At 44.4% G+C, this 26,744-nt stretch overlaps 1 protein-coding gene across 5 annotated transcripts in view; it reads left to right on the top strand.

Moving 5' to 3' along the window:
* The window catches only part of ANKRD11 (ankyrin repeat domain 11), a 1,187,914-nt gene that overhangs the window by 957,270 nt on the left and 203,900 nt on the right, over window positions 1–26,744 (top strand). For all 5 annotated transcript variants that reach the window (XM_078671259.1, XM_078671260.1, XM_078671262.1 and 2 more), the window contains one exon: window positions 16,556–16,698. In XM_078671259.1, the coding sequence (XP_078527385.1) occupies window positions 16,556–16,698 (143 nt within the window). The remainder of the gene's footprint in view (window positions 1–16,555; window positions 16,699–26,744) is intronic.

The raw sequence follows: 26,744 nt of genomic DNA, 5'->3' as shown, positions 1-26,744 counted from the left end.
AGCAGTGTGAAATATTTTAAGGAAGCAGGTAAATGGAGAGGAGGTGTCTGGTGCACTCTGTTGGTTTCAAGGGGTTCAGTATCTTGGTGGCCTGGTTATTGCATCACTCGAAGTGGGAGAGGATTTGCTGGTTAATTGGAGTTGGGGATCTCCACATCTAGTCATACGTTCCAGGTGCTTGTTAAAACTTATTTGTGTAGGCGCGAGTCCAGGAATCTAATCGGACCCGACTCAAACGACTGATCCCACTTTCAAAACCACTTATACTCCATTCATTATATACCCAAACGAAGTTTTAACGAGCACCTGAAACCAACAGAGTGCACCAGACATTCCTCCTCTCCATTTACCTGCTTCCTTAAAATATTTCAGACTGCTCACCCTGCCCTGATGATGATCTTGACTCGATAAAGATGCATACAACACTGCAGTAACTTTGGGGCCTATTTGGGCCCTGCCTTGTATGTACCACTTCCATTTGATTATGCTGGCATCCTGCATATGCGCCATTCTATGAGTTTGGGGGGAACTAATCACCCATTGCATTGTAGGATCTCCGGTCTCAAAATCACATTGTGACCCAGGGTGAACTGCTCAGTGTCCACTAGGGCACAATAGCATGCAAGCAAGTGCTTTTCAAATGGAGTGTACTTCTCTCCAGCATCTGGTAACTTCTTTGCCCAAACTCCTAAAGGCACCCTCTTTGTTTGTTGTTTCTGCCACACACTCCAATTGGTATACTGCCACCATGCTGTCACATTCAGCTCAATATCCCCCTCGTATTAGCCACAATCCAAGGCACACTGTATAGCCTCCTTTGCTTATTCAAATGGATTCTGTTGCTGCTCTTACCACTCAAATTCATGTTTCTTTCACGTAACCTTGTTCAAAGGGGCCAAAATCTAACTTAAGTGAGAGATATGCGGTCTCCAAAAACCAAACAATCCAATGAAACTCTGCGCTTCCTTCCTATATCGCAGTGCATCAAATTCTTTAATCTTTTGTCTCACTTGCGGCACTACCTCAGTCCCTGATGCCGTTGAATACCCAAAAAGTTCGCATTTTAAGAGGGTCCCTGTACGTTTGTGGGATTTATCTCCCGCCCTTTACTCTGCAAGTGTTCCACAATCCTGTCCAGTTGGATCTACACTTGTCTTTTGTGTCTCCTGTGTCATCACAACATCAATGTAATTGGAAAGCTGCACCCCTGGAATGCCTGTTACCTCATCCAAGTGCCCCGCTACCAGCCGGTGACAGATAGTAGGACTACGTAAATTTAAATTGCCTACCATTCCAGGAGAAAGCAAATTGTTCTTGGTTCTCTGGTCTTGTTATTTATAGTAAAAAAGCACTGGCAATGTCAATAGTTGCATACCACGTCCCAGTGTGTTTCTGAATTTTATCCAGTATTGGGTTATCTTTCATAGATTCACATGCCTGAATCATTCCCCGTCGCCGAGGCGGGAGTCGCAAGGTAAATAAAATAGCAGTGCCAAAGGTAAATAACAGTAGTAGGTCCTAAAGAAAATAGGCCTGAGGCCTAAATCTTAGTAGCCTATCTACATCATTATGCTAAAAGAACCAAACTTTTGGTACAACCAATCAGCTACCAGCACCCTCTAGAACCCTCTCTGCAGAGCCAGTTCTCCTCAGATTTTCACCGCACGTCGCGTGGAAGGGAGTCTCCCTGAGTGCCACTCAGTTTTTTAGGTCTCGCCTAAGCAATCCCTTAGGGATGCTGGCGTGATTATAGTAAGGCTTTCAAAACTGTACCCAAACTGCGGATCGGGTACAGTGCATGTGAGCACAACCACGCGCATTGTGCACAGCTTCCATTTGCCACCAGACACAAACGTTGTGCACGCGCGCCACACGCATTCCGCTCACCAGGCTGCAGACCCCATCACCGCCCATATGCTCGCTCGCAATGTCCCTCCCACACTTCCTTTGATCTCTGCCATGAGTTCTCACAGGCTCCTCTCCACCCCCTTCTTTTAATAGCCCTCCCCCAGCACTGAGCACACATCGCTTGTTTGCTTTCTCTTGCATCGGTCACTTGTTGATAATGGTCACAGTGCCAGGGCGCAAAATCCCGCACTGTCCCACACCTCCGCTGCGTCCTACACTGCCAGTCACTCTTCCCTCCCCCACCCCACCTTGTTTCTGCAACCTCTACTATTCCACAACACAACGCACCCCAGCCGTGCCACGTTATGTAAAATCGCTTCTCATCTTGTCAACCGCTGAAGGATGAAAAGCAAAGTCTACAAATTTTGATTAGGACATAGGGTTACAAAGATCAGCCATACACACACTTAGAAGCTCTGAGCGTAGCAAAGAGATGGCAGCATCTGTGAACTTTTGTCATAATGGGCGTGCTCAGTACTTCATTGTCAGGGGCTTTAAGAGTTCACCTTTCATCATTCCAAGGTTGACTTTGCCCAATATTAATCGTGTGGAGGGAGTCAATCCGGTTTTAGAGTGTGCTGAGGTAACTGTTCTGATTAATATTAGGAAAAATGGAGGTTGGAGAAATTGAAATTTCGAACCTCTGTCACCTTAAAATGGCTCACAAAACAGAAAATCGCAATGGACTGCTTCGAGGCATCCATATCGAGTCGTAGCGCTGCACAGCGCGCTATAAATACTGGAGAAGGCCCAGGGGAGCCAGTCCGTGGCAAAATCAATCCAGAATTTCAACACATCCATTGTGACTGTCAAAGAGGCAAATTTGGGTCTGATGAATTTCCAAGGTGTTTATTTGTCCATCGGAATTTCACAGCTAAGTGCTCCAACGAATCTGTAAAAACAAGCATATTTAAATAAAGAGGGAATAAACCTGGGGCTTAAAAAGAAATCTGTCTACCTGGTGTTATGCGGTGTTAACTGTTATGTATTTTCAGATCAGCAACAAATAGTTAATGCTTACATTAGCCAAATCATTGTGTAGCAAAATAAAAATACCAACTTTTGTTTTACGTTGACGCGTTCTATGACATTCCGTTCCTGCAGCTTATACCATGAAAAGTTCTGGGCATATAATAACGTAACGACTTTCAAATTATACATGGCATCGAACTCATCGCTTGTGATTGTAGGCTGGGATTCCCCCAAAAGAATGTTTTTGACTTTCTGGGTTGCCAAATTTACAACTGTGATTAAAGCGCTTAGAGGTGACTGAATTCATGTGGCAAGTTAAGCGGTATCCGCGAAACATCTACTAAAGTTTTTTTTACGCAAGCATGCAATCAAACAGAACACATTCAAACATGAACCCACAGGTTGGTTCACACAGGTCCACAGAGCCGATCACAAACCTACAAGAACAAACTAAAATGAAGACTCGTGCTGAAATGAAGGGAAGGCTGTTGCGACCTGTAATGCAGGGAAAATAAATGAACAGCCCCTTTTGATTAGGAAAATACAGTCATATTTGGGATACAGCCCCCCCCCAGCCCAGGGCCGCTGCACCTCGTGCACTAATGATAGTAAGGCACCTGGGAACTGCACAACACACACCTTGCACAAGCATATGTCAAGACAGACCACAAAAATACCAAGGCATAATCTTTCATTTGTTGTATGTAGCTGGTCACAGAGCCAAGGCGCAAAATCCCGCACTGTCCCACACGTCCGCTGTGTCCTACACTCCCAGTCACTCCTCCCTCCCCCACCCCACCTTGTCTCTGCAACCTCTACTATTCCACAACACAACACACCCCAGCAGTGCTGTGCACTGTGTCACGGCGGGACTGCAGCACCGTTCACTGTTTGTTGAACTGATGGAATGCACCTACGCCACGTTATGTAAAATCGCTTCTCATCTTGTTCTATGTGAGATCACTGGTGAATCCCCAAGTGCCCCCTTGCTTTAAGTTCAGAACATTGACGTTGCCTAGAGTGCCACCGCCTGTTTGTGCGAGTGGATACTGATCTGTGCGTCAAGAAATAAGTGTTACAGAAGACAACCCTTTCCTTCCTCAGAACAGAAAATATCTTGTAGTCCTATGTCTGAGGCGACTCATTAGGCGCTCTGCCTGCTAGCGAGCCTGTGGAATTGTTTTATGCAAGATAACAATTAGAGAGAGAGGACAAGAGGCACTCTTAGTCCCCCAGATTAAGTTAATATCAAACAACTAAAGAGTCATGTGCAAAAAAAGTTCTGTGTATGAGCACTAAGACAGAGACAGAAAAAATTCCCTTGCAAGAACACACTGGAAATCTTTTAGGATTTTCTAGAAGCCCTCACTCACCATCCTGGTTGGTGACATGCTTCATCATCGGGCCCACCAGGAGAAGCCGAATGCCTCCCTGGTGTGCTACAACGCCAGATTACTGCGGAGCTGGTTTTTCTTAACAGTGATGTGAAAAAAGGAAATGTGGTTTAAAAATGTCTAGAACTGTACCAAACAAAAATTTGTATTCACTGGTCAGTCAGACATGCTTAAAAGATATGTGTGGGGAAACTACCAAAAATTGTTATGGAAGTACCCACTTATAGTGGGGTCGACATGTTTCTGCCCGTTTATGTGTGAAATTTACTGGGCATTCTTCAGGGCCGTGTAAAGTGTACCTGGCGGTGTGGGCGCGCTAAGGCCCACCCTGACCAGAGGACGTGAAAGTTAAAATTTAGATTCTAGTGTAAAAATTGGGTGCAAGAAAACAAACCAACAAGTTGTGGGATTTACCTCTGATATGAGGAACCTGTATAGTTTGTAAGTTAAAAGATCCACGCCCCATAGGTCTCGAGAGGGGTGGAGGCGACAATGGCACACCGCCCGCAACGCCTGGCACCCGCTCGGCACCTAGCTGCTCCTGTAACCGGTCCACGAGGTCCGGTTACAGGAGCAGCTAGTAGCTAGTTTTCCCACACATATCTTTTAACCATGTCTGACTGACCAGTGAATAAAAAATTTTGTTTGGTACAGTTCTAGACATTTTTAAACCACATTTCCTTTTTTCACATCACTGTCACGAAAAACCAGCTCCGCAGTAATCTGGCGTTGTAGCACACCAGGGAGGCATTCAGCTTCTCCTGGTGGGCCCGATGATGAAGCATGTCACCAACCAGGTTGGTGAGTGAGGGCTTCTAGAAAATCCCTAAAAGATTTCCAGTGTGTTCTTGCAAGGGAATTTTTTCTGTCTCTGTCTTAGTGCTCATACACAGAACTTGTTTTGCACATGACACTCTTTAGTTATTTATTGAATTGTTTTATGCGTCATTCCACAACCTGACTTGCAAACTGTCTGAAATTACAAAATGGTTAGCACGCTGGTGGCGAGGCAACACAGTTTACACTCCTCTCCTACCGGAAGTTCAGTGCAGTGGGGCGCACACTATATAACAGCCATCTTTCCAACAGAGGCGAGGGGGGCACTTTACACTGAGTCAAAAGAATGGCGCAGATAGTCAGCATATACCAAAAGTAACCACCTGTGCAGTCGTGCCACCACGACCATCATACCACAACCCCAGCAAACAGGCGTGCTTCACATTGTTTTTGGAGTAGCCTGGACGCAGTTTTATTTAAACACAGTTTAGTCACTGCACGCAGGCGGGGAGCATTTTGACGGTTATTTATTGTCCCTTTAAAATGCCATTTCAATGGCAAATTAATATTAATTCCTATCTCTGTTATCAAAGATTAACATTTGGCAGTACTCAGTGAAGTGTCCGAATGTTAGTTGGGAGAGATTGTTTGCTATAGGGCAGTTGTGCAGCTCGCCGCTCTCTCCAGACAGGGGCTTAATAGCTGCATTCCTCGTTGGTCACGTGCTTTCGCTTCGCTTTTGGTTATCTGCTAATGAAATGTATGGCCTTTCCAGATGCTGCCGCCCTTGGTTAACCTAGTATCCTGTTACTAATTGATTTCCGCCCGGCTTTTCTTTGAAATGCTTGTTGTAATTGAATTTATACAAAAAGGAGGGGTTTGGCCCAAAGGGGACGGAGGGGGGTCGGACCTCAGTAGAAAAATTTACCCACACCTCCATTCTTTTAAGATCAGATTTCCGATCCAAAAATATGGTAAACAAAATTTGATTATGTTGATCTTGGCAATGATTTTTGCCTATTTATTTTAAATTATTTTGTAGAAAAGATGATATTTGTTTAGCCACAGTAGGAACACATCATCAACCAAACAGAATATAAAATTAATACGAACCAGACTAACAAAAAATTAATTATTTCATATTATACATAGATCTCCACATAAATTTACAATACATATACACACACGGGGAAATTCAATACATCAATACATTTACAAATCTTTCAACATGTCAAAAAAAGCTGTTTATATACACCTAAACTCAATCTCATTCAGTTGCGAATTAAATCAAACAACTCAAAGTTTTTTACACCCAAGGAGCAACTAATCCTAATACTCTAGGTGTTCCAACATCTAATCGAGACTTGAATCCCACATAGCCGACGCGTTTCGAGTCTTGGCTTTATAAGTTACCAAACTCTCATCAGGGCTGGTTTAGTCTTGTATTTGACAACTGTTTTGACAAAAGAAAAACAACAAAAACTATTTAGAACGTTTTAAAACAGCTTCTCAGATATCCCTAACAGCTAACTTCTTCATTAATTGAATATGTAGCCACATACCTGTATGTTGCCAAAGTGGATTCGTGGCTGCTAAATTATGCCTCATACGCAGTGGTTGCCAGTCTGCAACAAAATATCAAACCCTTATTAAATCCGTATGCCACCGAGCCTACAGTCAAGAGAGCCGTTTACGTAAAGGAGAACGAATTACCTTATAAAAGCGGCATTCTAATCAATCCAGGTGGAAAAGGAATTCAGATACTCTCAGTTCTTTGTTCCTGAAAAAATTATTACGGCGGTTTTACTTGTCTGGTCTGTTACTAAACGTAAACATTGTATCGTGAATAAACATGACGGTTATCATGTTCAGTTGTATAATTACCGGGTCAGAGCCCCACGTGGTCGCTGATGCCACCAATGGCGGAGAGGAACCAGTAAACCTCGACCACAATGCATTGTGGACGATGTATTGTTTGGAACAACACATACTTTTGTGAAGTAGGTGGGGATTGTTTCAAAGAGACAGGTTGCAACCCATAGTTTAACAGTTAAAGTCCCTATAATAAAAACAAGCATTGGAAATGCAATAGGTCTCGCATTAGAAAAGTTTGAGCTATTGGTCTTGTAAATGACTCATTTTATTTATTTGTTGGTTTTTTAAATTGCTAAATTGATGGCTTTGTCATTTATAATGCCAATAGTTATAACTTTCGCGAATGTGACACCTATAGCATTTGGAATGCAACATGTTTTGTATTTACGTGACTTAGATGGCAGCTCTGGTCGTTAGGCCACATCTCTAGAGAGCAGGCGAGTGCAGCAGGGGAGAGAAGCACAGCAATGCAATAGGTCTCGCATTAGGAAAGTTTGAGCTATTGGTATTGTAAAGGACACATTTTTTATTTATGTGCTTGTTTTGAAAATAGCGAAATTAATAGCTTTGTTATTTACAATGCCAATAGTTTTATCTTTCGCAAATGTGACACCTATTGTAACACAATATGTGTTGTGAGTGAGTGAGTGAGGGTGAGAGGGTGAGGGGTTGAGGGTGAGTGAGGGGTTGAGGGTGAGGGGTTGAGGGTGAGTGAGGGTGACGGGTTGAGGGTGACGGGTTGAGGGTGAGGGGTTGAGGGTGAGTGAGGGTGAGGGGTTGAGGGTGAGTGAGGGGTTGAGGGTGAGTGAGGGGTTGAGGGTGAGTGAGGGTGGGTGAGGGTGAGGGGTTGAGGGTGAGTGAGGGTGAGGGGTTGAGGGTGAGTGAGAGTGAGGGTGAGTGAGGGTTGAGGGTGAGGGGTTGAGGGTGAGGGGTTGAGTGTGAGTGAGGGTGAGGGGTTGAGTGAGGGTGAGGGGTTGAGGGTGAGTGAGGGTGAGGGGTTGAGTGAGGGTGAGTGAGGGTGAGTGAGGGTGAGGGTGAGTGAGGGTGAGGGTGAGTGAGGGTGAGGGTGGGTGAGGGTGAGGGTGGGTGAGGGTGAGTGAGGGAGAGGGGTTGAGAGGGTGAGGGTGGGTGAGGGTGAGTGAGGGTGAGGGTGAGGGGTTGAGGGTGAGTGAGGGGTTGAGGGTGAGTGAGGGTGAGAGGGTGCGGGTGAGTGAGGGGTTGAGGGTGAGTGAGGGTGAGGGGTTGAGGGTGAGTGAGGGGTTGAGGGTGAGTGAGGGTGAGGGGTTGAGGGTGAGTGAGGGTGAGCGTGAGGGGTTGAGGGTGAGTGAGGTTGAGGGTGAGTGAGGGTGAGGGGTTGAGGGTGAGTGAGGGTGAGGGGTTGAGGGTGAGGGTGAGGGGTTGAGGGTGAGGGGGTGAGGGGTTGAGGGTGAGTGAGGTTGAGGGTGGGTGAGGGTGAGGGAGGGTGAGGGGTTGAGTGAGAGTGAGGGTGAGTGAGAGTGAGGGTGAGTGAGAGTGAGGGTGAGTGAGAGTGAGTGAGGGGTTGAGGGTGAGTGAGGGGTTGAGGGTGAGAGGGTGAGTGAGGGGTTGAGGGTGAGGGGTTGAGGGTGAGAGAGTGAGGGTGAGTGAGGGTGAGGGTGAGGGGTTGAGGGTGAGTGAGGGTGAGGGGTTGAGGGTGAGTGAGGGTGAGGGGTTGAGGGTGAGTGAGGGTGAGGGGTTGAGGGTGAGTGAGGGTGAGGGGTTGAGGGTGAGTGAGAGTGAGGGTGAGTGAGGGGTTGAGGGTGAGTGAGGGTGAGGGTGGATGTGGTGGTGGATGCGGTGGTGGTGGATGTGGAGGTGGTGGTGGATGTGGGGTGATTGCGGCTTGCAAGCTTATTCCGCTCACGTTATGCAGTTTCAAACATGATTGCCACTATTACTCTCAAATTCACTTGGCAGCAAACTGGTGAACTAATTAAAAGAAAGTCGTATTCAGCGTTATGGCCGGTACTTTATTCCAGCAAAGTGGCAAGCCAGTTCACACCAATGAGCTAGTAAAGCTAAAAACACACCACATGGCACAATTGCTGGCTGAGCGAGCAGAAGTAAGCCAAACAGCTTTCCCGTAGCTAAGGAGAGCTGAGCTCTTTTTGTAGCAGCACGCATAAGAAAAGTCCCGTATTTTCACCAAAACACTCTCTGATAATGATCAGCCGAATTCAGAAGGCTTCCTGCCCTCATATATTCCCAAGAGAGCAGTAATCTTATAAGGAAATGCTGTCATCACACCTAAAGCTACGGATGAGGAGAGCTTGCTGGAAGACATTCAATTAATGAAAAAAAAAAAAAAGAAAAGGAGACACGGCCGGCCGGCCGTGAACTGAAAGCACGTCCGGCCGGCCGTGAAAAAGCCTTTGATGCCGCAGGGGGTAATTAGGGGAGGAGAATGGCTGGGCTGAGGCACAGCGCCAAGCCTTTGATGCAGCAGGGGGCGGAGCGGGAAGAGCTGCTGGCGGCACTAAGCTGACGATTTGATGCTGTGCACGCGCATTTTAACTAATTGCGCTTGCGCATTGAGTTAAAAGTGCACATGCACTTCGTCAAATCGCCAGTGAATCGCCAGTGTAGGTAAGCTTTGTTTAAGCCCCCATAGTCTCGCTCTGCTCAATGCGCATGCGCATTGACAGGCGAGACCTAATGAGTGGGGACGCTAAAATCATGAAAATTCGCTCATATTGTGTTATACCATTAGGAATTAAATTCTATTCAGCTCGCTCATACAGTTGAGCCCCTTGTTGATACTGTCAAATTTCATGATTAAATAGGCTTTTTTGCGCAATAAAGCACTCTCAACATTAGGAGACCGATATTTCGGGTCTATCCCCGCCAGAAATGTCCATTCAAAATCGTTCTCGGAATGGTTGGCAGACAAAAAATGCTCGACCATGGGAGCAGTTAATACCTTACGCCTTATGCATGATCTATGCTGTGTTATTCTCATATTGATTTGTTGGCATGTTTTGCCAATATATACCTTGTCACATCGGCAAACCACTGCGTAGATGACATTTTTCGTTTTACAATTTGTGAAACTGTCATGTTTCCATTTGATTCCATTATGTTCAAACACATTTCCCTCCAACGTCGTGGGGCAGGCCACACAGCTACCACATTTGTGGTGCCCACATATTGGTTTCAAATTCCAATGTGATATTAAATCGCTCTTAGGTTTAGGAATATAGCTATCGGCTCTCACTAGCTGTTGTCCTATACTGAGAGTTTTCTTCATTGCGAAGATCGGTTTGGACATTGGGTATTCCAGATTCTCCAGCAGATGCCAATTTTTTTTAATGATTTGTCTAAACTTGTTAGTATGAGGACCATAGGTTGTTACACAAACAAGTTTATTCAACTCAGCCTTGTCTTTTTTGTGTAGTAGACTTTCCCTTGGAGTGAACCTCGCTCTTAGAGTGTTTTAACAATTTTTTCGATATCCCCTCTTTGTCATTTCCTCGCAGAATGATGTTGCATGAGTCTCAAACTCTACAAGCTCAGTGCAGTTTCTTCTTATCCTTAGCAGTTGCCCATACGGGAGATTTTCTTTTAGGCACTGAGGGTGTGAGCTTTTGTAGTGGAGGATAGTGTTCCTATCTGTCTCCTTTCTGTACAGTGATGTGTTCAGTATTTGTTCAACAGGGCTAATTGACGCATCAAGAAACGTCATCTTGGATTTACTGGACTGCATTGAGAACTTAATGTCGATGTGTCCTGCGTTGATCCAATATCTCAGCCATTGGATCATATTATTGGAAAAGGGATTATTACTATGTATAAATCTTTCCTCATATTGAGCCATGAACAAAACTGCCATCTCTGGCGAATAAGGGCATCCCATTGCGGTCCCCTTAACCTGTACAAAAAATTCATTCTCAAATTTAAAATAGTTGTTTTTGAGCGAGATTTCAGCCAATTCAAAGATAAAGGATGTGGGCACCCGATGTGGTCTTTCTCTCGATTCCAAGTATAGTTCCATTACTTGGAGAGCCTCATCCTGAGGAATTTGGGTGTATAAAGATGTTACATCCATTGTGACCATTATTTGTGTTTCTTCATTAAAATGTCTACCCTCCACTTTTGTAATGAAGTCAGTTGTGTCTCTAATATAAGACTTGACACCAACTATGAACGGTTTTAGAAAAAAGTCAATGTACCTTTAAACTGGCTCCAAAACCGAATCGCAACCCGAAACAATAGGTCTTCCTGGGGGTGTTTGGCTATTCTTATGTATTTTAGGTAAAAAATACAAAATCGGAGTTCTTGGTGCTTTTTTATTCAAGAATTCAAACTCCTTAGGTCCCAGAAAGCCTTGATCAAAGGCGATTTTTGTTAATTTAGCAATTTTGTCTTGTATTTCAAGTAGGGGGTCTTCACTGACGGGTCTATACCATTCACGGTTTCCAACATGTGATTTACCCTCCGTTAAATACATTGGGCGGGGCCAGATCACTACTGCCCCGCCTTTGTCAGCCTTAGCTGCGAACGGCAAGCGCACCCCGGCGGACCAGCGCGCCCTAGATCCTGACATTGATCAGCACTTGGCGTATCATCTATCCAAAACAAGCACGCCGGTAACCACGGCTTAGCTGACGCGGCAGCCACATTTCACTACATTTTTACGCTGATGACCGCCAAATCCCTGTGCTTGCCTATAATGGTCCGCAGCCCAAGCAATTGCTAGAGAAATTCCCGCTTATTTTACTACGCTCAGCATTACGCTCCCTCTAACCCGAGGCGCATTGTTCATACCAGGCAAAATAAATGTGTTTCTAGTCCTGATGATGATCCTTCTTAATTAGAGCTATGCATCGAAACGTCGACTTTAAGTGGACATACATGTAACCATTGCGTAATTTTTTGTATGTTCTTCTCTGGAGAACACTACCTACACTGATTCAAAAAGTGTCCAGGTTGCTCACTTTCCTTTGCCTGCAAAACTCTTTTTCTACACTTTCTTTCTACCACTGTCGTTTCCATGAGTACGGTACAGGACTGTGCCCTACTATCAATGATTGATGTCCTTTTACCAAATTTTATTGTGTCATTCTAATTAAAATAAATTCCTGGTCCGGCTGGACAGGAGAACCATATAGCACCTATTGTGTTCTATATTACAATTGTTTGTATTCCTCAAATTGCTCAGGACCCTTGTTTTTTGCAAACGCGGTATGCTATATGGCAGTTGTATGGTGAGCCACTCCCTTTATTCAGGGGCCTAATTTCACCCGGTGTTTGCCGGTACGCTCATGACTAAAACATATTAAAATATAAAAAAAATACGACTAATATGTATGATATGCTATAGAGCATTTATGCCGCGCGCCACTCTCTCCTTAATAGCTGCATTCCTCCTTGGTAACGTGCTTTCGCTTCGCTTTTGGTTTCTCAACTTTTTGGAATTGAAAGCAGTCCCCAAAGGACCTTTTTCGTCACTGTTTTTGTCCACATTTATTAAATACACAGCAGAGCCGTGTGCCACGTTTTACAACAGCAGTAATGAAAATGTTGTCCTGAGCTCAAAGATCAACTGTTATTGTGACCGTAATCATGCACTGTGAGCTAGTGTGCCAGTAATCGTGCCCCATCAGTTATTGTGCATGCCATCAGCTGCTTCAGAAAGTGTCTGGGGAGGAAATAATGCCCCCATCATAGGTTAACATATCTGTAAACATGGCACACCAATTATTGTGCCAGTAATCCTACCCCATTAGTAATTTTAAGTGGAACAATGTCACAACAGTAACAGTGCATGCAATGTTGCTCCTTTCCACTTATCTGTGCTATAGATTATGCATTACAGTACATTTAAAATATCGGCATGCTATGGGGCAGTTGTGCTGTGCGCCGCACTCTCCATACAGGGGCCTAATTTCACCCGGTGTTTGCTGGTACGCTAATGAACAAAACATAATAAAACATAAGACTGCAGCTAATATATATGGTATGCTAATGGGCATTTGTGCAGTGTGCCACTCTCTCCATACAGGGGCTTAATAGCTGCATTCTTCTTTGGTCACATGCTTTTGCTTCGCCTTTGGTTGTTATCTGCTAATGAAATTTATGGCCTTTCCAGTCGCTGTCGCCCTTGGTTAACCTAGTTGGATTTCTGAAACGGGTCACCCGATTCCAGCCCCTTTGTTTTACTTTATCAGCAACCAGGCTCCTTGTCTTGTGTTGGTTCCCCTCCTCCCCTCTGCCTCCTCCCAGCTGTTTCTGCTTGCTTTCCCACCCCCTGCCACCCCACCATACCCTCTATCATGCTTTACTACCCAACATTCCTCCCTTGTATTTCTGTGTTTATTGCTGTGAAAGCTTTTAAAAAAGCACTATTGCAGACTGCTCCGAGCTAATCGGAAAACTCTCTGGTGCTCCACACAATAAACAAGCATTTGCAATGCAATAGGTCTCGCATTTATACCAGTTTGAGCTATTGGCATTGTAAATGACAATGCTTTTTATTTAAGTTTTATTTTTTAAAACATAAATAAAATGCACTGTCATTTACAATGCTAACAGCTCAAACTCTCGCAAATGCGAGACCTCTTGCATTGTAAATGCTTGTTCTTCAAGATGTCTGACAGGAAGGCCTTTTTCGAACCCTGCAGAACCTGTGACGAAAGGAGTCCATGTTGATGATCAACATAAGGACTGCATTTACTGCCTCTATCCTAAGCATGAGGCTAAGGATTGTAAAATGTGCTGTACCTTCCATTCTAAAACCCTAAGGGATAGGGAGGCAAGAGTCCTGTTGTGGCTTAAGTCTTCTTCGGCCGAATTGAGGTCAGGTACCCACATTCATGTCCCAAACAGGATGCCATAGGGGGTATGTTCTCCAAGGGATTTTCTTGGCATATTGTTTAGTGCCCTCTGTACCCCATATAAGTGATTGACCCAACTACTGCCCGCACCTAATGCACTTGCTGTTAAGGATTGTTTTAGGTCCTGCTTTTTCCTCTCCGCCACCGAATTTCTCTCGGGATGGTAGGGGACTAGTACCGCAAGGCCACACCCATACTTATTATGCCTTCCTTGTAAGTCCGTGAGCTAAACGCAGGACCACAGCCGGAATGTAACGTGCCAATTGCCTATGTCCCAATGAAGACTCTCAAACCCTTTATAACAGTTTGAGCGTCAGCCGAGCACGAAGGCCAAATGCATAGAAATCTAGAGCATAAATCCACTGCCACCAAGATGTACTTGTACACCCCCCCCCCCCCGAATTTAAGGTGAGAGCAGTGATCCAAATAGACGACACATGCAAGAGGTCTGTCTGAAATGAGTAATGGTGTTTGTGGTGGCCATGCTACGGTGGAACCCTTCATCTACTAGCAGATGTCGCACTTTAAGACATAAGGATTTGTTTGTTTAGACAAACTTGGCCACCAGAATCGCCGCTTTAGTAACAAAACCGTAGTGGTGACTCCTGCTTGTGCAGAGCCCAGACCCTCGTGTGCGGCTAGTATTAAACCTAATCTGCGATCCATGTTTGGTATAGCTCTATCCCTCACTTCTGGAATTTAAGCCTAGGGTGTGTTTTGCGCATCTAATTCATATGAATATTTGAGGGGAAACCCCTTCAGAACGGTAGAGGCAGCCTTAGAGGAGTTGACCGCTAGCAGTATGTGTCTATTCTCGTGCTAGAATGAGTGATTGCAGCAACGGCAGCTGGCCGCCATGGCGGCTTCATCAGCCAGTGAATTCCCTTCGACATATACACCAACACGCTGATGACTCAAGGTGTGAATAACTTGAGCCTGTGGCAGACATTCTTTCAGCTTTGCCACTTGTTCCCATCACAATTTAATTGTGAAACCCTTGGAATCTCTAAACCCCTTCTGTTCCCAGTAATGAAGACTGCACAGTAAAATGAATGAATGAATCGCACGCTATCAGCGTTGGGAATTCCCGATCTGTATACTGAAGTGCTAAGAGCAGGGCTTTCAGCTCTGCCAGCTGTGCGGTACAATCTCCTACAAATGATGTAGTTGTATTGCTGGGATGGAACTTACCATCCTGCATAAGTCCTTTCACTTTAGCACACACAGCGCTATATTGTTTTTTACTTCCAGTGGCAGGCTGAGCAGAACCATTAGTATAAATGATCTATTCATATTTTTCTAGAGGCAAGATTTCATTCAGGAGAAGGTATTCTTGTTTGTACTTCAGAAATGCTTGAGTTTTGAATGTAGGGTCGAATTTGTAATCTACATCTGTTGCAGTGAGAGAATTAGCCCATTGTATCCATCCTTGGACACTGTACGCATCCCACACCATATGTTCTAGCGGCTTATTACTCTCGCTCGGGGAAGTGTGAAACGTAACCTGTGCAGGAAAGTAATCTGGCCTGTCTGTGTTCGCAGCTGAAAGGCATTATCAGACACAAGATAAACTGTCCTCACAGAATGTAGTTAAAGCAAAATGGAGTCTGTGGTCAATACACAATCTCACAGTGTATAACTGCCTGTAGCATTACAGCAAATGAGTAACATGCAGTTCTGACACACTGGTTGCATCTTCCATACATATAATTTAGGTGGGATAGTCATCCGTTTGTGTATTGCATGAAGAAACCAGGTCACAGCAATGTTTTCATGCAAAATGTTTTCTACGGCTTCTGGGAAGCCTGTTACATTAATCCTGCTGTTCTGTGTCCTAGCTGACACCAATGTGCTAACTAGATTTGGTTGCTCCTGTCTGATCCTGTCCATTTTAAGCAAATGCACTTACCAGACCTCAAGAAAACTTGCTTTCTTAGTGGCCATTATCCCAGTGAAAAATTGCTTTTTCAATTCTAAAACCTTATTCCAAGTTATATGCGGCAAAAGTGAAACTGCAGATTCTTCAGGAGATCGCACAAAGGTGATGTCCGATAGCCATCAGAATAAAGCAAAAACCCTTGCCCATCTTCAAACAAGTGACAGCAACATCTGACATTTGTTATTTTGGTACTATATTAAAATTGGCATGACCATCTCTAATCAGTCAGGTGCTGAAAAATAGGTTACTTGCTCGTGGGTTCTCCGGCATCGGTATACTTTGTGGATGGACATGTGATTCAGCCATTTCCCCCCTGAGGTTTGGCCTTGAGCAATATATGCTCAGAATGTGACTAAATGCTGCTCGAGGGTGGGTTCACTGGGTGTTTGTGCAAAAAAACGCTCAAATGAATGTAGGAAATACACTCAATGCGGTACCCTGTTTAGCGTCTTGCCATGTTATTCATGTCTTTCTTCAAAGATTCGAGCTTGGCTTTGGGGGTGGGGTGGTATTAAAGTAGCATGTGAAACGTAATCAGCAGATGATGTACATTGTGTTTTGTACTTAATGTAAATATTGTCAGCCACCATCATACTCTGGCAGTGGTGAGCTCCTAGATGAGTTCAGTGTAGATACTCGGCATTTGAGAATGTACTGGTTTGTTGGTACTTCTTTATAGACAAGTAAAAAACAAAAAGCAAAACATACACGTAGTTTTCCCTTATAAATGCTCTTGTATTTCGAATATGTTTGGTTGTAAAGGCTGGTCAGATAATGACTATGAGCAGACAATATAACTTTGCTTGAAGTAATTTCTAATGTGATTTTTTTTTTATAAGGTTGGACTGCTTTGCATGAAGCTTGTAACAGAGGTTACTATGATGTTGCAAAGCAGTTGCTGGCTGCAGGCGCTGAAGTGAACACAAAGGGGTTGGATGATGATACTCCCCTGCATGATGCTTCTAGCAATGGACACTTCAAGGTCGGTAGTGCCTTAACCATCTATCTTTACCACTGTACACATTTAAGAGTCTACTCCAGCTATTACCAACTATACCTAATCGCACCTTGCAATGCAGAAGTCTGATCCACCCATAGACAGCGTCTTAGATGACCAAATTCCTTCTGCCAGTAACAATTCTTAGGTTTATAGCACATATACATTTAGTTTGTTTTCATGCGGAATTTATCCTATCCTTTCAATCATGGCCTGCTTTGCAATGATATACTCATTTTATTAAAGAAGCTGAAGCTTTGTATTTGAAAATACTTTTAAAGATGTTATTTTGCAGATGTTGAAATGTATTGTATTTCCCATAAATCCAATAATATATGTTGTCAATGGGTAAAACAGACTGCAAGGAAACAATGCATGTGGTTTGGTAAGGACTTACTATAACATGTCAAAATATAGTTCAAGTAGCTACAGGGTTTTCACTGCGTGAACGTTCTCCTGGAATCTTGTTGCTACCGGCTAAATGAGGATTGTCTACTTTTCATGCTCTTAATTTGTGTAAATATCTGTGTTCCTTCTCTTTATACAAGATAGTTTAAACTAAAAGGCTGTAAGGAAAGTACAGAAACTCTTAACTAGCCAAATGCCTGTAAAGTTAGTACCACTTTTTAAGTCTCCTGAGCCAGCACATGCACTGTTGCTTGCCAGACCTGTAGTTTACTTACAGAATGCTTAGAGTCCACGAGGCATACCATTGGTTGGTTTCATCGTCACTCTCAATTCCTTTCTGCTCTTTGGTCAGCATATGCCGGCTTTACTTCTGTGTGTTTTCTCTCTCCTGAAGCATGGTCCGAGTGCTTCTTCCTTATTTAGTGTTTTTCCAGCGCTTGCACTTTCTGAGCTACTTTTTGCTTGCCCCTTCTGTGTTGTTGCTTGGCCCGTCACACTTGTCCACTTCCTGCATTGTTGTTTGCCCTGAATTGCCCACCCACCTCCTGTGTTGTTGCTGGCCCCTTCCCATCAGCCCACTTCCTGCGTCATTTTTACCCTGTGACACCCACCTCCTGCGTTGCTTGCCCTGTTACCACTTTGTTGCTTGCCCCTTCCCTCCCAAGTTGCTGCTTGCTTGCCCCCTCCTGCCCAGCCCTTCCACGTTGCTGCTTGCTTGCCCCCTTCCAGCCCCTCCCACGTTGCTGCTTGCTTGGCTCCTCTCGCCCAGTTCCTCCCATGTTGCTGCTTGTTTGCCCCCTCATGTCCAGCCCCTCCGACGTTGATGCTTGCTTGCCCCCTCCCGCCCAGCCCTTTCCACGTTCCTGCTTACTTGCCCCCTCCTGCCCAGCCCCTCCCACCTTGCTGCTTTTCTGCCCCCTCCCGTGTTGCTGCTTGCTTACCCCCTCCAGCCCAGCCTTTCCCACTTTGCTTCTTGCTTATCCCTTCCTGCCTGGCTCCTTCTACTTTGCTGCTTGCTTGCCCCTCCCATGTTGCTGCTTGCTTGCCCCTCCCACCTTGCTGCTTGCTCACCCCATAACCACGTTGCTGCTTGCTCGCCCCATAACCATGTTGCTGCTTGCTTTCCCCGTAACCATGTTGCTGACTGATAAGTGAGTGGGTGTTTTTGTATTGCTGGGTGCCTGCGTGTGTTAGTGACTATCAGTGAGTGGGAGAGTCAGTGACTGTTTGGTTGAGTGAGTGTATGAGTGGCTGTATGTATAAGTTAATGCTATGTCAGTGGCAGTATGGGAGACTGAGTGGCTGCATGGGTGAGTGAGTATCAGTGACTGTGGCTGAGGTGAGTGTTGTCAGTGACTATGGCTGGGTGTGTGAGTGTCTGCATGGGTGGGTGGATGTATTAGTGGCTGTGTCGCTGACTGAGTGGGAGTCAGTGGCTATATGGGTGATTGAGCGGGTGTTTGTGGTTGTATGGATCGGTGAGTGGATGTGTCAGTGGTTGAATGGGTATGTGAGTACCCTTGTGGATGTGTGAATGGGTATGTGAGTGGTTGTGTGGGTGTATGAGAGGTTCTGTGGATGTCCTCAATGATGTCACTGACCATCTCTTGAGTGATGTGATATTTGGTCATAAGCAGTGCATTGCAGGGATGCCGGTTGTTAGTTAGCTCAGGTAACTCTAACTGCTGAAATTCTATGGTTTTACATGTATTTAATGTGAGCCTAACGAAAACGTCCCTGTAATCTGTTTATATTCATTGAATTTCGAAGGTTTTTTAATTTTAAATGTTCTCACTAGAACGTCTCTTAGCTTTCTTTTTCAAATATTTTGAAAGGTTTTGAAAAAAATATTTGTTCGAGGCATGTGAGCTGTAGATCACGTGCTTTGCATAGCCTGCCATCTAGTGTTGGGTCTAGATGTTGGCACTCTGGTTTTCTTTGAAAAATTCTTTCCCAGTCATGAGGTATGCGGCGACTCCTTTCGGTGATAGTGCGCATGGGCATCGACTCCATTGTTAGATTGATTTCTTCGTCATCGGGTTCAGATCTGAATTGCAGCACTCCGGTTCAACACAGTTTCTCGGGTTCCCCTCCACTCGCAATCCACTACCCTTGACGGTATTGTTTCTCAATCCCGTTTTCCATTCTCTGCTTATTGTTTTGACTCAGTCTGCGATCAGAAAACTTGTGGAGGGCCATTAGGCCTACCCTTGTTCAAATTTCATTTCGGCAATCTTTAAACATGCAAAATAGCCTATTTTGTTCATGTTAAAGTTGCTTGACTACATTCAATAAAGCAAAATATCTCGTCCTGAATGGGTACACAAATATCATGTCTCATTGATTATTACTTAATCTGGATAAATTAATTATTTAGCCCATAATGGGCATTTCCAAAATATAAAGCATGTATATCAAAACAGTTAATCTACGACACTCATTCCCCCACCTTACAAGTGAAAAGCTTCCCTCCATTTCATCATGCTAGTATATACAAAATAAACAATCCGGATCCTAATGCCTCAATCTTACAAATGTATGGCTAACTCTTCTCCAATCCATAGGGCATTTTTGTCTGTATATCTATAATATATCTGGACTTCAATCTCCGAAGCTTTTGCTGTCTATCTCCACCTCTGATATCTCTGGGCACATGGTCCAAGCAAAAATAGTGCAACTGATCCCTGTTACTACTATGATGGCTTTCGAAATGCCTTGCCACCGGGTAAGTGACATCCTTGGGGGCAATGGCTTATTTTTGTGGGAGGTATGGTGCTTCCGATATACCTCAGTCCACATGGACATACTAAATAGTATACTGTGTGGCTGGTGTTACAATTCATGAATTTGCCTATTAATTTGGGAGTTTTAAGTCCAGGTACCTCATAAGACAAAACCTTGTGACTTTTCTTGCAGGCCTTCAATTTCCCGCAGGGTAAGAAACCTTTTATCAGATCGAAACATGACTGTCTATTGTCCTTCACATTGTGACTTTCTACCAAATGGTCTTTCAGAGACCGTGCCTTCCTGAATGACAAGGGGGATCTAGCCAGATCTTCCCCTATAATCTGATCTGCTTTTAAGATGCGCCAACTTTTCCTCAATGCCCTTAAGTCATTGGCATTGCTAGAATAGTCCATGATCATTCTACAGTCATTCAACTGAGTTTGAGATGGTCTGTCTTTTCCTTTTTCATTCTAGTGGTAGATATCGCACAAACCAGTTCTATTCTTGGCTTGGTATCCACTTTCTTCTTGGCACTTAGTAAAACCTCACTCGAGTAACCCCGTACTGGAAATCTGGCCATACTGTCTGCAGCTGCCACCTAGAAATCGCACTCTCTAGTTCAGTTCCTTTTAATCCACAGCAATTCACCCTACGGAATGCTGTTTATTAATTTATCCAGATGACAGCTGCTGCCATGTAAAACTGAGTTACCCACTGTGGGCTTTCTGTGTAAAATTGTACAAAGCCTCCCGTTGGATGCAAATATTTGGAAATCTAAAAAGTTGACTGATGTTTTGCTCACCTCTCCAGTGAGCTTCAGATTTAAATCGTTCATATTCAATACTCCACATATTCCATAGCTGATTCTTCAGTCCCAATGTATATGATGAATAAATCATCAATATACCGGTTCCAGCTAACCAATTTGCTAGTCCCTTTCTCATTGGCATCTGACCAGGCCACCTGCTTCTCCCACCAGCCCACAAAAAGATTCTGTAACTGGGGGCGAAGGAGGTGCCCATGCCATGTATGTCTAAACAGCTATATGTGTGTGTGTTTGTATATCTATAGATATATATATATATATATATATATATATATATATATATATATATATATCTCATCTCGCAAACCTCTCTGCTGGAGAAAGGAATGAGCTGCACTCTTCCCGGTTTTAAAAGATTTTATTTTCACAGTGTAATTTCCTTTCCTCATTCGTTTCGGTCATAACTTTGACCTTCGTCAGAGGGGAGCCGCCGCAGCTCGAGGTGAGAAACAGCCCAACAACATGATAATTGCCTCTTAAGTATATGTATACATATATATATATATATATATCTTTCTTATTCCAATCCTGATTGCGAATTCAAAAAACAGGCACCGACTCCGTGGGATGTGGATCAAAGAAAAGTATTTATTCCATGCGATACAGCCAAACGCGTTTCGACGGACAAGTCTGCCTTGCTATATATATATATATTGGGCATAAAGTGAGCAATAAACCCTTGCTCACTTTCCATAAATCTCCCTCCATGTCCAAAGCATTGATCAACAACACCATTGAACCCAGGACCTCTAACACTTGGTCATCTCTTAAGAAAGGTTTTAAAACTTGTCCACAATGCAAAGCCTTCCGTTTCGGCAGCAACAGGACACATTTCAATAGCCCTTTCCGAGAAGATCCAATTGCCATCTCTAAATGGCTTACCTGCAAAACTGAATTCGTCATTTATGTGTTGGAGTGTCGTGTGGGCTCAAATATATGGGCAGTACTAAACTGCCCGCCCACAAACGGATTCTCCAACACATTCGGGCAATTTCGGGACATGACCAAAACTATCCGGTTGCTAGGCATTTTCAAGCAAAACATCATGGCATACCTGATCAGCTCCAGTATTTTTTAATTGATTCGGTTGAGGCATCAAGAAGAGGAGGTGACCGTGAGGCCAAACTCCGTCTCCTTGAAACCAGATACATACTGGAATTAAATACAATGAATCCAAATGGACTGAATGACAGGGAAGACCTCTATACTTGTATTTAGAACATGATTGTATGCCTATAAGACCTATCCGGATTCCTAACTGTCTACCCTGGTTCTAGTTTTTCTTTTCTTTTTTTAGGTCGAGCTGGCGTTGGAGCGCGAAGCGCTCCCGCCAGCGAGACTATAGTCACCTTCCTCCCTGTCAAGGGAGTAACAGCTGTGAACGAGCCCGATACAGACCTGGGTACGAGCCGACCCAGGTCTGTGAACGTGCTTCAAGGTTGAGCAGCTTGTGCACGTTTGTTGGACGTCAGGCGCTGCAAGCCCGCCAGACCAATTATCCCAGCATGAAACTCTACTTCCTGAGGTGCCACAAGAACAATTATCCCAGCAGGAGTCTCCACTTCCTCAGGCACCGCAACAATTATCACAGCATGAGACCCACTTATCACACCATGTCAACAGGCGCCCCAGGCTGCTGGAGCACTCAACTATAATTAATGTGCAGTTGAGTGCTCCAGCAGCGTGGGGCGGCTCTCTGCATGCTGTGATAATGATCACTTTGGGGCCTCATGCTGTGATAATTAGGGCGGCATGCTCTATTTGCAGCACTGAACATTTTCAAAGAAGGCGAAGCAGTGACATTCATTGGAGACACTCACCCTCACGCCCTCACCCCCTCACCCCTCACACACCTCCTCACCCTCACACACCTCCTCACCCTCACACCCTCACCTTCACACCCCCTCACACACACCCTCACATACCCTTACCAGCACCGCAAAACACAACACAACACAGCACAGCAAAACACAGCACAGCACAGCAAAACACAACACAACACAGCACAGCACAGCAAAACACAACACAGCACAGCAAAGCACAGCACAGCAAAACACAACAGCGCAGCAAAACACAACACAGCACAGCAAAACACAACACAACACAGCACAGCACAGCACAGCAAAACACAGCACAGCACAGCAAAACACAGCACAGCACAGCAAAACACAACACAGCACAGCAAAACACAGCACAGCAAAACACAGCACAGCACAGCAAAACACAGCAAAACACAGCACAGCACAGCAAAACACAACACAGCACAGCAAAACACAGCAAAGCACAGCACAGCAAAACACAGCACAGCAAAACACAGCACAGCAAAACAGCACGGCAAAACACAGCACAGCAAAGCACAGCAAAGCACAGCACAGCAAAACAGCACAGCACAGCACAGCAAAACACAGCACATCACAGCACAGCAAAACACAGCACAGCAAAACACAGCACCGCAAAGCACAGCACAGCAAAGCACAGCACCGCAAAGCACAGCACAGCAAAACACAGCACAGGACAGCACAGCACAGCAAAACACAGCACAGGACAGCACAGCACAGCAAAACACAGCACAGCACAGCACAGCACAGCAAAACACAGCACAGCAAAACACAGCACAACACAGCACAGCAAAACACAGCACAGCAAAACACAGCACAGCAAAACACAGCACAGCAAAACACAGCACAGCAAAACACAACACAGCAAAACACAGCAAAGCACAGCAAAGCACAGCACAGCAAAACAGCACAGCATATCAAAACACAGCACAGCAAAACACAGCACAGCAAAACACAGCACAGCAAAACACAGCACAGCACAGCAAAACACAGCACAGCACAGCAAAACACAGCAAAGCACAGCACAGCAAAACACAGCACAGCAAAACAGCACAGCAAAACAGCACGGCTAAACACAGCACAGCAAAGCACAGCAAAGCACAGCACAGCAAAACAGCACAGCACAGCAAAACACAGCACATCACAGCACAGCAAAACACAGCACAGCAAAACACAGCACCGCAAAGCACAGCACAGCAAAGCACAGCACCGCAAAGCACAGCACAGCAAAACACAGCACAGCAAAACACAGCACAGCAAAACACAGCACAGCAAAACACAGCACAGCAAAACACAGCACAGCAAAACACAGCACAGCAAAGCACAGCACAGCAAAACACAGCACAGCAAAACACAGCACAGCAAAACACAGCACAGCAAAACACAGCACAGCAAAGCACAGCACAGCAAAACACAGCACAGCACAGCAAAACACAGCACAGCAAAACACAGCACAGCACAGCAAAACACAGCACAGCAAAACACAGCACAGCAAAACACAGCAAAGCACAGCACAGCAAAGCACAGCACAGCAAAACACAGCACAGCAAAACACAGCACAGCAAAACACAGCACAGCAAAACACAGCACAGCACGGCACAGCACAGCACAGCAAAACAAAGCACAGCAAAACACAGCACAGCACAGCAAAACACAGCACAGTACAGCAAAACACAGCACAGCAAAGCACAGCAACACAGCACAGCAAAACACAGCACAGCAAAACACAGCACAGCAAAACACAGCACAGCAAAACACAGCCCAGCAAAACACAGCCCAGCAAAACACAGCCCAGCAAAACACAGCCCAGCAAAACACAGCCCAGCAAAACACAGCCCAGCAAAACACAGCCCAGCAAAACACAGCCCAGCAAAACACAGCACAACACAACCAAGCACAGCACAACCAAGCACAGCACAACCAAGCACAGCACAACCAAGCACAGCACAACCAAGCACAGCACAACCAAGCACAGCACAACCAAGCACAGCACAACCAAGCACAGCACAACCAAGCACAGCACAACCAAGCACAGCACAACCAAGCACAGCACAACCAAGCACAGCACAACCAAGCACAGCACAACCAAGCACAGCACAACCAAGCACAGCACAACCAAGCACAGCATAACCAAGCACAGCATAACCAAGCACAGCATAACCAAGCACAGCATAACCAAGCACAGCACAACCAAGCACAGCATAACCAAGCACAGCATAACCAAGCACAGCATAACCAAGCACAGCATAACCAAGCATAGCGTAATAAAGCACAACAAAACCTAGCATAACAAAAAATAGCATAACAAAAAATAGCATAACAAAACACAACAAAACACAACAAAACATAGCATAGCATAACAAAACACAGCATAGCATAACAAAACACAACATAGCATAACAAAACACAACATAGCATAGGATAGCAAAACTAAACAGAGCATAGCATAACAAAACAAAGCATAGGATAGCAAAACAAAACATGGCATAACAAAACATGGCATAGCAAAACATATAATAGCATAGCAAAACATAGCATATCAAACACAACAAAACATAGCATAGCAAAACAAAGCATAGCAAAGCATAGCATAACAAAGCATAACAAAGCATAGCATAACAAAACATAGCATAGCATAACAAAACATAGCATAACAAAACATAGCATAACAAAACATAGCATAGCAAAACAAAGCATAGCATAGCAAAACACAACACAACATAGCATAGCATAACAAAGCATAGCATAACAAACACAACAAAGCATTGCATAGCATAACAAAACAAAGCATAGGATAGCAAAAAAACATAGCATAGCATAACAAAACAAAGCATAGAATAGCAAAACAAAACATTGCATAGCATAACAAAACATAGCATAACATAACAAAAATTAGCATAGCATAACAAAACAAAACATATCATAGCCTAGCAAAACATAGCATACCAAACACAACAAAACATAGCATAACAAAACATAGAAAAACAAAGCATAACACACACAACCACACACACACAACCACACACACACAACCACGCACACACAACCACGCACACATAACCACAACCACACACACAACCACAACCACACACAACTATCTATCTATCTATCGCCCTCACTCTATCTGTCTATCGATCTATCGCCCTCACTCTGTCTATCTATCGCCCTCACTCTGTCTATCTATCGCCCTCACTCTATCTATCTATCGCCCTCACTCTATCTATCTATCGCCCTCACTCTATCTATCTATCGCCCTCACTCTATCTATCTATCGCCTTCATTCTATCTTATCGCCTTCATTCTATCTTATCGCCTTCACTCTATCTTATCGCCCTCACTCTATCTATCGCCCTCACTCTATCTATCGCCCTCACTCTATCTATCGCCCTCACTCTATCTATCGCCCTCACTCTATCTATCGCCCTCACTCTATCTATCGCCCTCACTCTATCTATCGCCCTCACTCTATCTATCGCCCTCACTCTATCTAATCGCCCTCACTCTATCAATCTATCTATCGCCCTCACTCTATCAATTTATCTATCGCCCTCACTCTATCTATCTATCAATCTATCTATCGCCCTAACTCTATCTATTTATCGCCCTCACGCTATCTATCTATCTCCCTCACTCTATCTATCTATCGCCAGCACTCTATCTGTCTAGCTATCTATCGCCCTCACTCCTATCTATCTATCTATCTCGCTCACTCAATCTCTCTATCGCCCTCTATCTATCGCCCTCCCTCTATCTATCTATCGCCCTCACTCTATCTATCTATCCCACTCACTCTATCTATCGCATCACCACAGCATCACTAAGGGGCACAACAACATCACTATGCGCTACCACAGGATCATTGAATGCCACAGCATCACTAGTCGCCACCACAACATCTCTCAGCCCCACCACAGCATCAATCTGTGCAACCATTTACCAACAACTGGGTCAAATATGATCTCTCAATGTTTCAAGCTTTATTACAAATGTCACAAAAAGAGGTTAGTATTTCACTTCTGTTCTTGGATTTTCGTCACAATAAAATACACTGAACATATTCTTCACAAAAGTTATTTACAAAAGTTTAAGCTATTGCCATTATAAATTACAATAACTTTTATTTAAGTATTAATTATTAAAAAAATTCAAAGCCATTGTTATTTGTAATATCAATACATCTAAGTCACGTGAATACAACACATATTGCATTACAAATGCTATAGGTGTCACAA

The sequence above is a fragment of the Lissotriton helveticus genome, chromosome 12, assembly GCF_964261635.1.
Source record: "Lissotriton helveticus chromosome 12, aLisHel1.1, whole genome shotgun sequence".
Taxonomy (NCBI): Eukaryota; Metazoa; Chordata; class Amphibia; order Caudata; family Salamandridae; genus Lissotriton; species Lissotriton helveticus.
Note: the sequence above shows the minus strand (reverse complement) of the source record. Positions and strands in the feature narration are given on the sequence as shown.